This window comes from Pristis pectinata, chromosome 17, assembly GCF_009764475.1.
Source record: "Pristis pectinata isolate sPriPec2 chromosome 17, sPriPec2.1.pri, whole genome shotgun sequence".
Lineage (NCBI taxonomy): Eukaryota > Metazoa > Chordata > Chondrichthyes > Rhinopristiformes > Pristidae > Pristis > Pristis pectinata.
This window is the reverse complement of record NC_067421.1, coordinates 10,774,953-10,787,101: the sequence shown is the minus strand read 5'-3', so window position 1 is coordinate 10,787,101 and position 12,149 is coordinate 10,774,953. Positions and strand designations below refer to the sequence as shown.

Genomic DNA, 12,149 nt, shown 5'->3' with positions numbered 1-12,149 from the left:
ATCTTCACATAGATGGACCATCTTTAATACAAATCCCAAGTTCTTTGCAAGGTAAATTGAAGACCATAAATTCCCCAAGACTAAAAAAAATCAGAAACAGAAAGTTCAATGGAACCCTGGTACCATCACATCCAGGAGACACATGCCTTCACTCCCAGTGATCAAATTCAGCTAAGTCCTGCAAACACACAGTCCCCAGCATTCCAATTTATCATGAGTCCTTGATGAGTGAGGATCAATCTCTTAGTTAGCAGGATCTCCAGGCATTTCCCACCCATAGGAGCTTTGGAACAGGAGTAGGCCTTTGAATTTGCTTCACCATTCAGTGACACCATAAGTAATCTGTGACCCAAATCCATATACTTTCTTTATCCATATGCCTTGGTTAACAAAAGCTATCAATCTCAGATTAGCAACTGAATTTATTGATTATCACTTACAAAAGAAAGTTCCAGATACCTACCACCTTTTTTGAAGTGTTTCCCAACTTTATTTCTAAACAGCCTACCTTATCCTTACACCATAAATCCATGGCCCTAGAAACCCCACTGAAAAGAATATTTTCTCCCTATCTACTCCATCAGTTTCACTTAACATGTTGAAAGCCGATCAAATCCCCCTCTTAAACCTCCAGACTCCAGGTGATATTTCCCAATCTGTCTTTCTAACCGTTGCAATCCAGATTTTGTTCTGGTAAACTCCTTCCAAGACTCAATATGCTTTTTTTGGACAACTTTTGACTTTTGCATTTTACCCATTAACAGATATGTCCAGTTTAGTGTGAACATTTTTGGTCTCATTGTAGTAGCTGTGTCACAATTTTCTCTTTCAAACACAACTTTGAACTCATATATTTTCATCATTATTTGTTAAATGTTTATACACTATTAGGCTGTGATGTGGTTTATTACACATTATTAAACCTTGCATGCCTTGCCCCGATTGGCTTTAGTGCAGGAAACTACTCTGAATACACTCCAGAAACCCATTGTCTCCCTGATTACTTCAATCTCTATCAAAGGCTCAGACCACTCTCCTCACAGCTCCCTCCTCCACCACCCCCACAGCATTATTCACCCCAGTACCCACCTCAACTTGTTGAGCAACAGAAAGAACTCACACAAAACTAGTATTCTCCAGCCCAACTCTCCCTCTTACCCGTGTCCGTAGGGAGAGATAAAATACAGGCAGCAGTGGACACGGTTGTCCTGAATGTTCTTCCGGTTTAGGCCACTCTCGTCTCGGAAATACTGCTCAAACTGTTGGTCAATGTAGTCTGCTATGGGCTTCCAGCTGCCACAAAAGGAGAGAATGAGGTCAATGAGATCTCTTTTAATGGAAAGTGGGCTCACAACGGTCGGCAAAACAGAGATGAAGCTGGTGAGGTTTCCTCCTGGTCCATTAGAGACTGATTTACAACCTCTGGAAGTGTGGGATCAAGGCAAGGCATGCAGGCTGCTGACCCCACTTTCAGCTGTGTTTGTTATTGTTCAAGCTCTCTGATGTAGTATTAAAGCCTATGAAACAGAATTCAGGAACTGAAGGTGGTACAGAATGAGACTCGACCAGCCTCTCCACTCGACTTTCTGCAGCCTCGTGTCATTATCCACATGGAATCCCTCATCATCCCCTGGCATTCCTCTGTCAAGCACCAATCTCCCTCTTACTCATTGTCCTATCATCCCTGTCTCTGTCCAGCTCTTTGTCCAGAATTAATCTGGATGCTCTATACAGTTACCGTAATCTGACTATGCATCCCATTTATGTCCCACAGTGGCATAATAAATGCAAATGGGAATATTTGGCACCTGTCTAGCAGGGTGCAAAATGTCATTGTCGTACGTGCCCCTTAGACACCAAGTGGTCTTGGAGAAATGCTTGCAGCATCGATAGTGAACCATTGAGGCTTTTCTGTGCCCTGTGAGTACCAGTGGTGTGTGCTTGATATTTGGGAATAAAAAGTGTACATTTTTAAGTATCATTTGTCTTTTATTATTATTCAGACTTCACCTGTTGTGCATCTCTGGAACAGGAGAACCTTTGCTGCTGTTTTGTTGGATGACACTGGGGCATCTTTGTGTCTACTAATGCTTCATTTGAAAGACTAGATTCATCATTTACCCAAACTGCAGCCTATTTGTGGAAAGTAGTCTCTCATAAAGAGGAACCTAATACAACCAGATTTCCTGCTGCTGATTGATTGATTAATATTTATCAGGTGCCTGGCAGTAACTCGCCTGCTATTCCGTGAAACTGTCATTGACCCATAGAGTCATACACAGGGAAACAGGCCCTTCAGCCCACCATGTCCATGCTGGCCATCATGTGTTTATCCATAATAATCCCACTTTCCAGCATTCAACCCGTGGTGTCAGGGGATCTTCCATGTCCACCTGAGAAAACAGACGGGATCCACTCATCCCATTAGTGGCGGCAGAGTGATGCAGTTGGTTTAGCTGCAGCCTCACAATTCCAGTGACCTAAGTTCAATCCTGACCTCTGGTGCAGTCTGCATGGAGTTTGCACCTTCTGCCTTTGACCACTACGGATTTCTTCTGTGTGCTCCGGTTTCCTCCCACATCCCAAAGGCATGCGGGTTGACAAGTTAATTGGCCACAGTAAACTGCCTTCAGTGCAGCTGAGTGGTAAAATCTGGGGAAAAGTGAAAGGAATATTTGGAGAATAGAGTGGGATTAGCTTAGGTTTAGTGTAAATGGATGTTTGATGGTCAGTAAGGACACTGTGGGCCAAAGGACCTGTTTCCCTGCTGTATGACTCAATGAAAGAAGGCACCTCCTGTTGCAGTTGAAGTGCTTGCCCGGATTTTTGTGCTCAAACTCTCCGGAGGGGGCATGAACCCGTGATCTTCTGACACAGAGTTTAGAGAGTCTGACTGTAGTGGAGGATGACTAGAACACTGTTAGAATGTCAGCACCAATAAGTGTAACACAACCAGGTTGATTTTCCACTGGTCAGAAAGCTTGTCTTTGAGTTCCTTTGCAGCAAATCAGATGTCTTCATGCAGTTGCCATCTCCAATGGGATGGTGGTGGGGGACAGAGGAGCTCAATAACAGGGCAATACACGTGGGAAGGGCAGAGGAGGTTTCTGGACGTCCAATGAGCAGAGGAATTCAGTGAAAAATTTTGATGGAGTTTCTAAAATGGTCTGGAAAAGGAGCAGTGACATCCTGCTGAAAATCCTTAGCCAGGATTAGTTTACAGGGCTGGGCCTTTTTACGGTATGAATGCCCAGATTAATGAAAGCATATTTGTATGGAAAAACTGTTTGAAGTAGGCAGATTAGGGTGAACCAAGGGATACAGATACAAAATGCCTAAGCACAGAACTAGGTTTATGTTCAGGAGTTTTCACCTTTGAAATAAGTTGCTGGCGCATGTGGCAATGTGGAATCATGCACATGCTCATTGGGAAACTGGAAGAGTCCTTGACTAGAACTGACAATAACCACTACAAGATGTAGGTGAAATATTGGGCAATAACTTTCATGGTCACTGGTTTCTCACTGAATTAATTTTTCCCAGAACTCTTTCCCCCCCCCTGCTGAATGGTCAAGGATTTTTATTGCTTTGTCTTCTTCATACAGCCACTGGTGGTCTGTCACTTTTGTACGCTCCTCTGTTAAAACAATGGCTTGTCTCCCCCTCACCATTTCAAAAAGGGGCAAAGGAGATCACATGATGTCATGGCCACCATTTAACACCTAACAAAGACCCTCAACTCATCATTATCTAGTTAGTCAGTGCATTGCTTTGTCAGACTTTACTAAGAACACACTGCTTGCTACACTTCCACATAGACACAACAAAGCTCAGCAAATTCTGCTCTGATTGCAAATGGAAACCTACAAAAAGCCCAGGGGAAATGGCTGCTTTCAGTCTGATTATTTCTGCCAAGGTTACAGTGAGAAATCAGTAAGTATTACTTGGCCATAATAGAGTTTGGGACGTCCTCACCTTTTGGTATATGAAAGCATTCCTTCCTGTAATGTGATGCTAAAACTTACTTCAGGTAGAGTAAGGGAACTAATCCAATTGTCAGGGGCAGTGCAAAATAACTGCACAAGACTATAGTATCATTCGGGCCAGTGGAGGCAGTGTTCATGTGGCTCAGCAGGAATGGGGACAAACAGTCTCCTTGTCTCCTAACCCATGAAAAGATGAAGCAACTCGTCGACAGCTGTGAATCCCAATTCTCTGGAGCACTTCCCCAACATTTTGCGGGGGGGGGGGGGGTTTAAATGGATTTTCCCCCCTTAATGTGGGGATTGCACAGTAAGTACAAAGGAGTCCTAATGTTCTTGGTGCCCAGGATATCAAGAACGCTGATTTGGACTCTAATTTTAAACTTGTTTATAAAGAACAGCTGTATTTAATGAGATGCAGGTCTTGATGCAAAGAAGTAAAATGTGTACCATTTTTTAATTTCTTAATGAGTGCTTATTTTGACTGCACATTTTGCACTGCTCCTTCCAAAGTTCCTTTACTGCAACGGAAGTAAGTGTTCGTATCACATTACACAGATAAAGTGGACAGCTGAGAGCAGCCATAAATTCCACAGAGCTGCCAGACAATAGAGGGTTAATTCATGATTCAGCAAGTGAAAGCTCAGCTCTCCCTGCACACAAGGCAGAGGGGTTAAGCTGTTGACATATTCCAGGCAAGAGAACAGAACAACTTTCACTACTCTGATTCTATGTGGACATTCTGACTAAAGTTTGCTGATGTACGTCCTTCTTGTAGAAATCCTGACTTCAGTATTGAGGCCTGGTTTAAGAACTACAAATATGGTGAAAAAATTCAGAGGCGCCATTAATCCATCACTGTGCCCTGCAGTTTGGTAAAGCATTCAATCCTCACAGATAAGGAAAAAAAGAGTAACATTTTCAGGGCATGTTCAGACCTTAAGATTATAAGACCCATATAAAGTGGAAACAGGAGTAGGTTGTTCAGCCAGTTGAGTCTGCCCTGCCATTCATGGCTGACCTCACTTTCCTATCCCTTCCCCATAACCCTGCTCATCTTGTTTGGAAATTGCTTACATTAACACCAGTTCCAGTGACTTCCCTTGACTGCAATGGACGGGGCTGCAAACAGCACACCCGCTGAGAGCAACTTTGGCATTTCCATCCTAAATTATGCATGGGCAGAAATTCCACTGGTGACATCAGTTTCACAGGGTAATGTTGGCAATTGGTGATGGTTTCCCAACATTACCAGCAAAACCTCCAGGCCAACATGATGCAATGGTAGAGCGGGAAGGATTATGGTTTATGCTACTATATAGCTTAAACATCAGTACAAATCTTTTGGCTTGAATCCAACTGCAAACATTATGTAATACTTCCTTACAGAACAACAGAAGTTGGCTATTCAGCTCATTCCTGGAAGATTCAGTATCTTAACCTAGCTTGCTATGTAACCCTTAGTATTCCAGTTCAAGGAAAAGATCCACCAATCTGAGTTTTGAAACCTTCTATCATCCTGCTCCTTGGGAACAGAATTCCTTATTCCCATACAGTTGTGTGAAGTTCACCATTGGCAGCACATAAGCTTACCTTTGTATGTTGTTCACTGCATCTCCAAATCCAGGTGTATCAACTATCGTCAACTTTAGTTTGACACCTTTCTCTTCAATGTCCACTGTGTGTTTTATAATCTCCACTGTTTGGTTGATCCTCTCTGTTAAATAAAGATGAGGATAAGGTAAAGATCAATTAGAATATATTGCAATCTCCCTACTCATCCACAACTCGTCTGATCTATGCATTAGACAATTTTGATGAATCATAGATGTCTGATTAGTTTGTCACACCATTAACATTAATTCATGAAGTGAAGGTTATTAATGTGAAAGGAAAATCTTGCAGAGGCTGGAAATCTGAAATAGAAACAGAAAATGCTGTAAATGTTCTGCATTTGTGAGAATTTGTAAAGTGAGAATTCTCAATCCTGACAGGAGACAACTGAAGCCACATCCTGCCAGACTCATGTTGGCCCTGGCAGGTCATATGACCCCTGATGCACAAGACTCCCTCTGGACATGTATCTCATTGAGCAGGGCTTCTAAATGCCTTTGAATGAATTGTGAACTCTCCCCTCAGACTTGCAGTCTTCATGACAGCCATGAGTCTATTATTTTACTCTGGTTGCCAAGGGAAGATACCGTTAAGTGCAGGCAACCTTCTTAGATATCTGCATGGTTCAGCATTGGAAGCTGTGTTAGATTGAGTGTTGCACCATCAAGAATCATGTTGACCTGGTTTAAGCATATTATTTTGGGTATAAGACACTCTTAACACTTTTCCAGATTTGATTATGGCCAACTTACCAATATGGAGTTAACACTAAACACAGTTATGTTTTGTATATCAGAAAAGGACAGTGCCAATTTCTTCACGTATGTATAAATCTCAGGTGATGCTGAAAGTTCACACCATGTAAACACTGTCAACAGGATGAGTGTGCTGCACTCTACATTCACGTCCAAGGGTGCGAGATGAAGAAGTTTTGACACATGCTGGATTTTTCATCAGAAGTGGTAAAAATGAGGAGCTTTTGGGTGGTGGCAGGTTTCAACATTGGTAGGAACATTGGTCCACTTCGTAAATGCAGCCTTACCTCAGAGAAGTCAGAAGTATTCACAGTTTGGGATCTATAAAGAAACCAATGCTTTGGATGAAGGGATTAATTAAATTAGGGGCTACATTGGGGCCATCCTCTTGACCTTGCTCCTCAAGGGAGAAAAACTGGACTGGATCAACCCCCTTCGCAAGAGGACATGGTGTTTAAAAATTATGGGAGGGGTAGGAACTAATCAAACTTGTAGCACAGGTCACCATCACTTCTACCACCCAGCAGCACCTCGCAGTGGAAGGCATTCACAGTGGCAACAACACTAAATCTCACGCAGCCACACACCCTCCAGCAATAAGGTTCTCAATCTCCTGGCAATTAGTCCAAACAGCAGAGTATCATTTATCTCCACTTCCCCCATCTCAACTCCCCCAACACCATTAACTATGTTAACGTCACTGTCAAACCCTTCAGCCCTTACCTTCAGCATTGAGAAGTTTCCTGTCTTTGTAAAGATCTGTAAGGAAGAGACTCTTTACCAAAGTAGATTTCCCCAGCCCTGACTCTCCTGTGGAGAAAGCAACAACTACTTTAGACAAAGTGCCTATAGAGAGGTAAATTCCATAAATAAAATCTTACAGGCAGCAAATTTTTAATTGCAATCACACACCAATCTGCCTTGGCAAAACTCAATATCCCATCACCCACTTCCTTAATTATATTGTAGATGAAATCAAGAAGGTACAGTGTGTACTGATTCATTTTGGCAATAGTGAGGAAAGGCAGTTTAAGGGTAGCAGGACCTGGAAGATTGTATGTACCCAAGTTTCTTTAAGGTAGATGGGATCCTGAAATCCAAAGTGGTCTTGATTAATTTGAGTGACTTCTTTAATGATGGAACAAAGGACAAGAAGGTTGATGAAGAAAATGCAATGGATGTTATCTATATGGATTATAAGGCAAAGGATGACATATAAGGCTGGTTGTCAAAACTGAAGGTCTGGAACAAGAGGGTGTCAGGTTGGGAAGAAAAGATTATTGAGAGAAAACACTGAGTCTTTGTAAATACTATTTTTATGTGACAGGAGGAAACGAGAAGCTGGCCTTGCCCGGGGTCAGTGTTAGCATCATTGTTTTTCTTAACGTATAAAAATGACTAAGATAATGCAACACTGAGGAAGATTTCAAAATTTGCTGATAATACCATACTTGGTGGTTTGGCAAACGATCGACTGCAATAGTACACAGGTTTTTCAACAGGATGGACAAGACAAGTGACTTCATACAGAGAAATTTGGTAAAGCTCTTGTCAGTCCCCAATTACTGCCTCCAGTTCTGGTCACCACACATTAGGAAGGATGTGAGGGTTCTTGAATGGGTGCAGAGGGGTTTTACCAGAATGATTCCAGAGATAGTTTGGGGGGGGGGGGCAGTGGGTGGGCTTTAGCTACAAAGTTACTTTCGAGAAGCTGGAGTTGTTCCCCCGAAGTAAAATTAATTTTGGGGCAGCTTGACACAGATTTCGATAAACTAGACAAGGAAAAGTCTTTTCTATCAGCTGATGGTGCATGGATTAGGTTCACTTACAGGTTTGTGCAAGAAATACAGAGGTGTACGAGAAAGAACTTGTTAAATACAATGTATTGATCGCCTGGAACTGACTGTCTCGGAGGGTGATGGAAGTGGACTTGGTCAATAACTTCAAAGGGAAATTGGATGTGTATCTGGGGGAAAAATCTTGCAGGGTGAGGAATAGAGAGGAGGGAATGGGATGGACTGGAATGCACTATAGAGAGTTGACATGAACCCAGTGGGCCAAAAGTCTTCCTTCTTCCTGTAACAATTCTATGAAATGTAATCAACTTTGGGAATAATAGGAGACAGGCGTTTTCATAGAAAACCCGTAAAAAGAACATAAAGTTGAAATTTTTAGAATTTGTCATTTATCTGGTAGTTCTACAATTGTATCTACTTTTCTTTTACAATCTATACCCCCACCAGCACCACATCCCACCCCCAAATTTCTTTCCACCCCTGATGAAACCGAGACATGTACAATACAATAGGTACTGGCTTCTCCTCAGTGTTTTGCCCAAGCAGCAATGACTGGTGAGCTATTTGTTACACACGTGCCACGCCTTGGAGCAGCCAGCTGGTATCTAAACATAGGGAGGGAATGGACATTGAGAGGGCTTTCCCTCACTTCATCAATGGACATCCCATTTCTGCACAAAATACACCATTTTCAACAAAGAAAAGTTAAAATGACATTTATGAACTGCTTTTCATAAGCTCAGGGAAATCTAAAGCACTATATAACCAACCACCACTACAATTTTACAGTTTCACCTTGTTGAACTACTCATTCTTATTCTGAGCAATGGGCTTCAAGCAGTGTTAGCACGTGGCATTTTTACCTGCTACCATTAGCGTGAAGTCAAATCCTTTCTTCACTGATTTGCGATGGACCTGGTTGGGCAGTGTGGCGAATCCCACATATTCTTTTTCCACGTCCTGAAACAAAGAAAACACAGATTTTAGAAAACCTCAGTGAGGTGATACCTGGAGATCACACAAGAGGGACCAGGAAAGACTCCCATTTACTCCATTACAAAGAAATGCACACAACTCACGAACAGTAAACTGGAATTCCCAACACATATTCTCCTCGAATAAGGTGCAATAAGTTACTTGCTGGTGAATGAATGGAATCAACAGCAAACAACAATATGCAAATGGAGCTGTATTTTGGTGTCAGCAGTCAGCACTCCCAGGCAGGTACAGAACGCCAAAAGTGTATCCCACCCAACATCCTAGAAGACTGTCTATTATTGCACCAGCAGTACACTCCCCATTCCACCTGTAATAGCTAGAGTCACAACTTGGTTTCAGCAGCTGCAAATTCCAGTTGAAAATACCACTTTTTAGTGAATCTAAAGATGAACTGTTGATCTCTCAATCTCCCTTTATTCCCTAAAGATGAACTTTGATCTTTCAATCTACCTTGTCATGACCTTTGTACTTTATTTATCCATCTGCACAGCACTTTCTCTGTAACTGCAACACTATATGCTACACTCTGTTGCTGTTTTTCCTTTTGTACTACCTTGATGTACTTATGTATGGAACGATCTATCTGGACCGCATGCAAACGCAAGTTTTTCACGGTATCTTGGCACATGTGATAATAATAAACTAATTACCAATTACCATCTTTTTGATGACTGAGGCGAGGATGCTATAAATGACCTAACCTTTCCCTATTCTGGACACTCACATCAAACACAAGGTGGTTGACCAGAGACTGTAGCCCACAATAATAGCCCACAAACTATAGACCATTGCTCTCTGCCGGACACACCCCTTCCATAACATCAGAAGAGCATAATCTATCACAAACGTGTGCTTTTTTGACCCTTTTCCACAATGGCCATTTTAAAGCTTCTCTAAGTGAATTTTTTCCACTTTAGTGACAATAACATAAGTGGTGTGAATAGTTGATGATGAATTGGCCGAGGAACACCAAGTTGTGCGGAATGGATAAAGCTCCAAGTCCCATTGAGAAGTGTGATACAATAGATGGCTGAAGGCAAGTTTAAAAGCAGCCTTCAACACATCTTTCTGTTGTGTCCCTATCTCTTGGCTTTCCATCAATATAACATTGCCCTTCAGCTTCGAGAGAGTGTCGTTACAGGGTAAAGTGCAGTGGGTGATGGAAATATTCACTATCAACCAGTTGAGAGGCACAGGTTGACCACTGACAAGAAGCTATTTCTGTATAAGGCAGTCCTGCACTTATGAAAACTGTGGCCGGAAGACAAATCCTTCGACAACATCACCAATGTCCAATCTGTGTACCTGCCCACTATCTCTATTCTCCCTCTCTCTGTGGTTCAGCTAATTTCAAATTAGGTCAACAATTTGATGTAAACTTCATGTCGTTAAAAAAGTGCATGAAAGCAGTGATGGCAGTCTCGAGTGCATCACCCAGCAACAATATTCCGTCACGCAGACCGGTATTTATTGACTTAAGCACACTTTATGCAAACTCCTGCAGAAGAACAGTTGGGCCTCAGATTGGGGCACAGGGAGGGAATTGGGGAGGGTAGAGAGAATGAAGGATTGGCCGTACAGAGTACTGGAGTTGGAGAGAAGATTGGGAAAAGGCTTAAGAGAGGAGAGAGGAATGGGAAGTGCAGAGGGGGTGGCATTATAGAAGGCAATCAAGATTAGAGAGCTGTAGAGGATGAGTGTCGAGAGGATGAAGGAACACAGAGGATTCTGACAGTGGGGAGGTGTGAGGGTTGGGGAGAGGTTGGGTTGGAACAACTGGGGAGCACTGAGAACTCCAGCAGAAGAATGGACAGGGGGTGGCAGCGGTGTTTAGGGCAGTGAAGATATCGTGAGAGAGATGGGATAATCACGCAGGAGGGAAAGAATTAAAGGGTGCCAGGGAGGCAATGGGTGGGGACATTGGCAGCAAGGAAGACAGTGGTGGAGCGGTCACTAAGGAGATGGGAACAGAGAATGCTGGAAACACTCAGCAGGTCAGTCAGCATCTGTGTGGAGGAAAAGAGAGGTAACTTTTCAATCGATGGTCTTTCAAACAATCACTTAAGGGAGAACCTACATGGAGGGGGATGGAAGTCCAGGTTAGGTAGTGCCCACCTTAATTTTGATCATTGCTCTTTTATGAACAGTTACCAGCAAAAGCCAATATTTATTGCCTGACCTTAATGCCTGAACTTCTCAAACTGATGCAGTCCTTCTGGTGAAGATACACTCACAATGTTGTTCGGGAGGGAGTTCCAGAATGTAGAACCAAGGATAGTAAAAGAATAGTGATATATTTTCAAGGCAGGATATTGTTTTGGTCTAATTGTTTATGGGATGTGATGCCGCAGTGTACAATCCTGCATATACTCAACTATAAATCCAGTGATAAGTAGCATAGCTCAACAACCAGCTGAAATGACAAGGCATCAACAGGCAGCCCAATAAGTCCGAATGCCAGATAAGTGAATTGCATACAGTTATCGATAAAACGATGACCACAGCAGGAAGCACCAGAACTTCCTTCCCCCAGTCCTTTTGCTGCAAGTGATAATGTCGAGAACAGTGGAACTAACACATGCATATTCAGATAGGGAGCAAGAGAACGTAGAATGCTCAGAGCGCCTAATACACTACGAATTAATTTGAGGCACTGTCACAATGGTTACCTAGACCATTTTGTTGCTATGCACTGTTCTTATTCAGCCATCTTACACACCACTTACTCCCACAAACTTCATGTAGATGATGGGTGTTTGCATTTCTTTTTGTTGACACTACTTGAAGGAAGAATGGTGGGCGAGTCTGTCAGTCTCTCTGCTATTTTCTGCATTGGGCCAAGGAATCATTCACATCCCCCCGCAATTTAATATCACGTCCACGAGACTTCACCTCTGATAGTGCAATGGACAGGACTGTACTAAAGCCAATATTCATGCCAAATTAAGTTGCACAGTCTGTACGCGGGTTTTGTTCTGGGTGAGCTTCTTTTGCCTTGTGGG

General features: G+C 42.6%; 1 protein-coding gene across 4 annotated transcripts in view; it reads right to left on the bottom strand.

The window, feature by feature from the left end:
- The window catches only part of septin5a (septin 5a), a 79,960-nt gene that overhangs the window by 8,148 nt on the left and 59,663 nt on the right, over positions 1-12,149 (bottom strand). For all 4 annotated transcript variants that reach the window (XM_052031988.1, XM_052031990.1, XM_052031991.1 and 1 more), the window contains 4 exons: positions 9,012-9,108; positions 7,076-7,162; positions 5,577-5,700; positions 1,159-1,293 (listed from right to left, as the gene is read on the bottom strand). In XM_052031988.1, the coding sequence (XP_051887948.1) occupies positions 1,159-1,293; positions 5,577-5,700; positions 7,076-7,162; positions 9,012-9,108 (443 nt within the window). The remainder of the gene's footprint in view (positions 1-1,158; positions 1,294-5,576; positions 5,701-7,075; positions 7,163-9,011; positions 9,109-12,149) is intronic.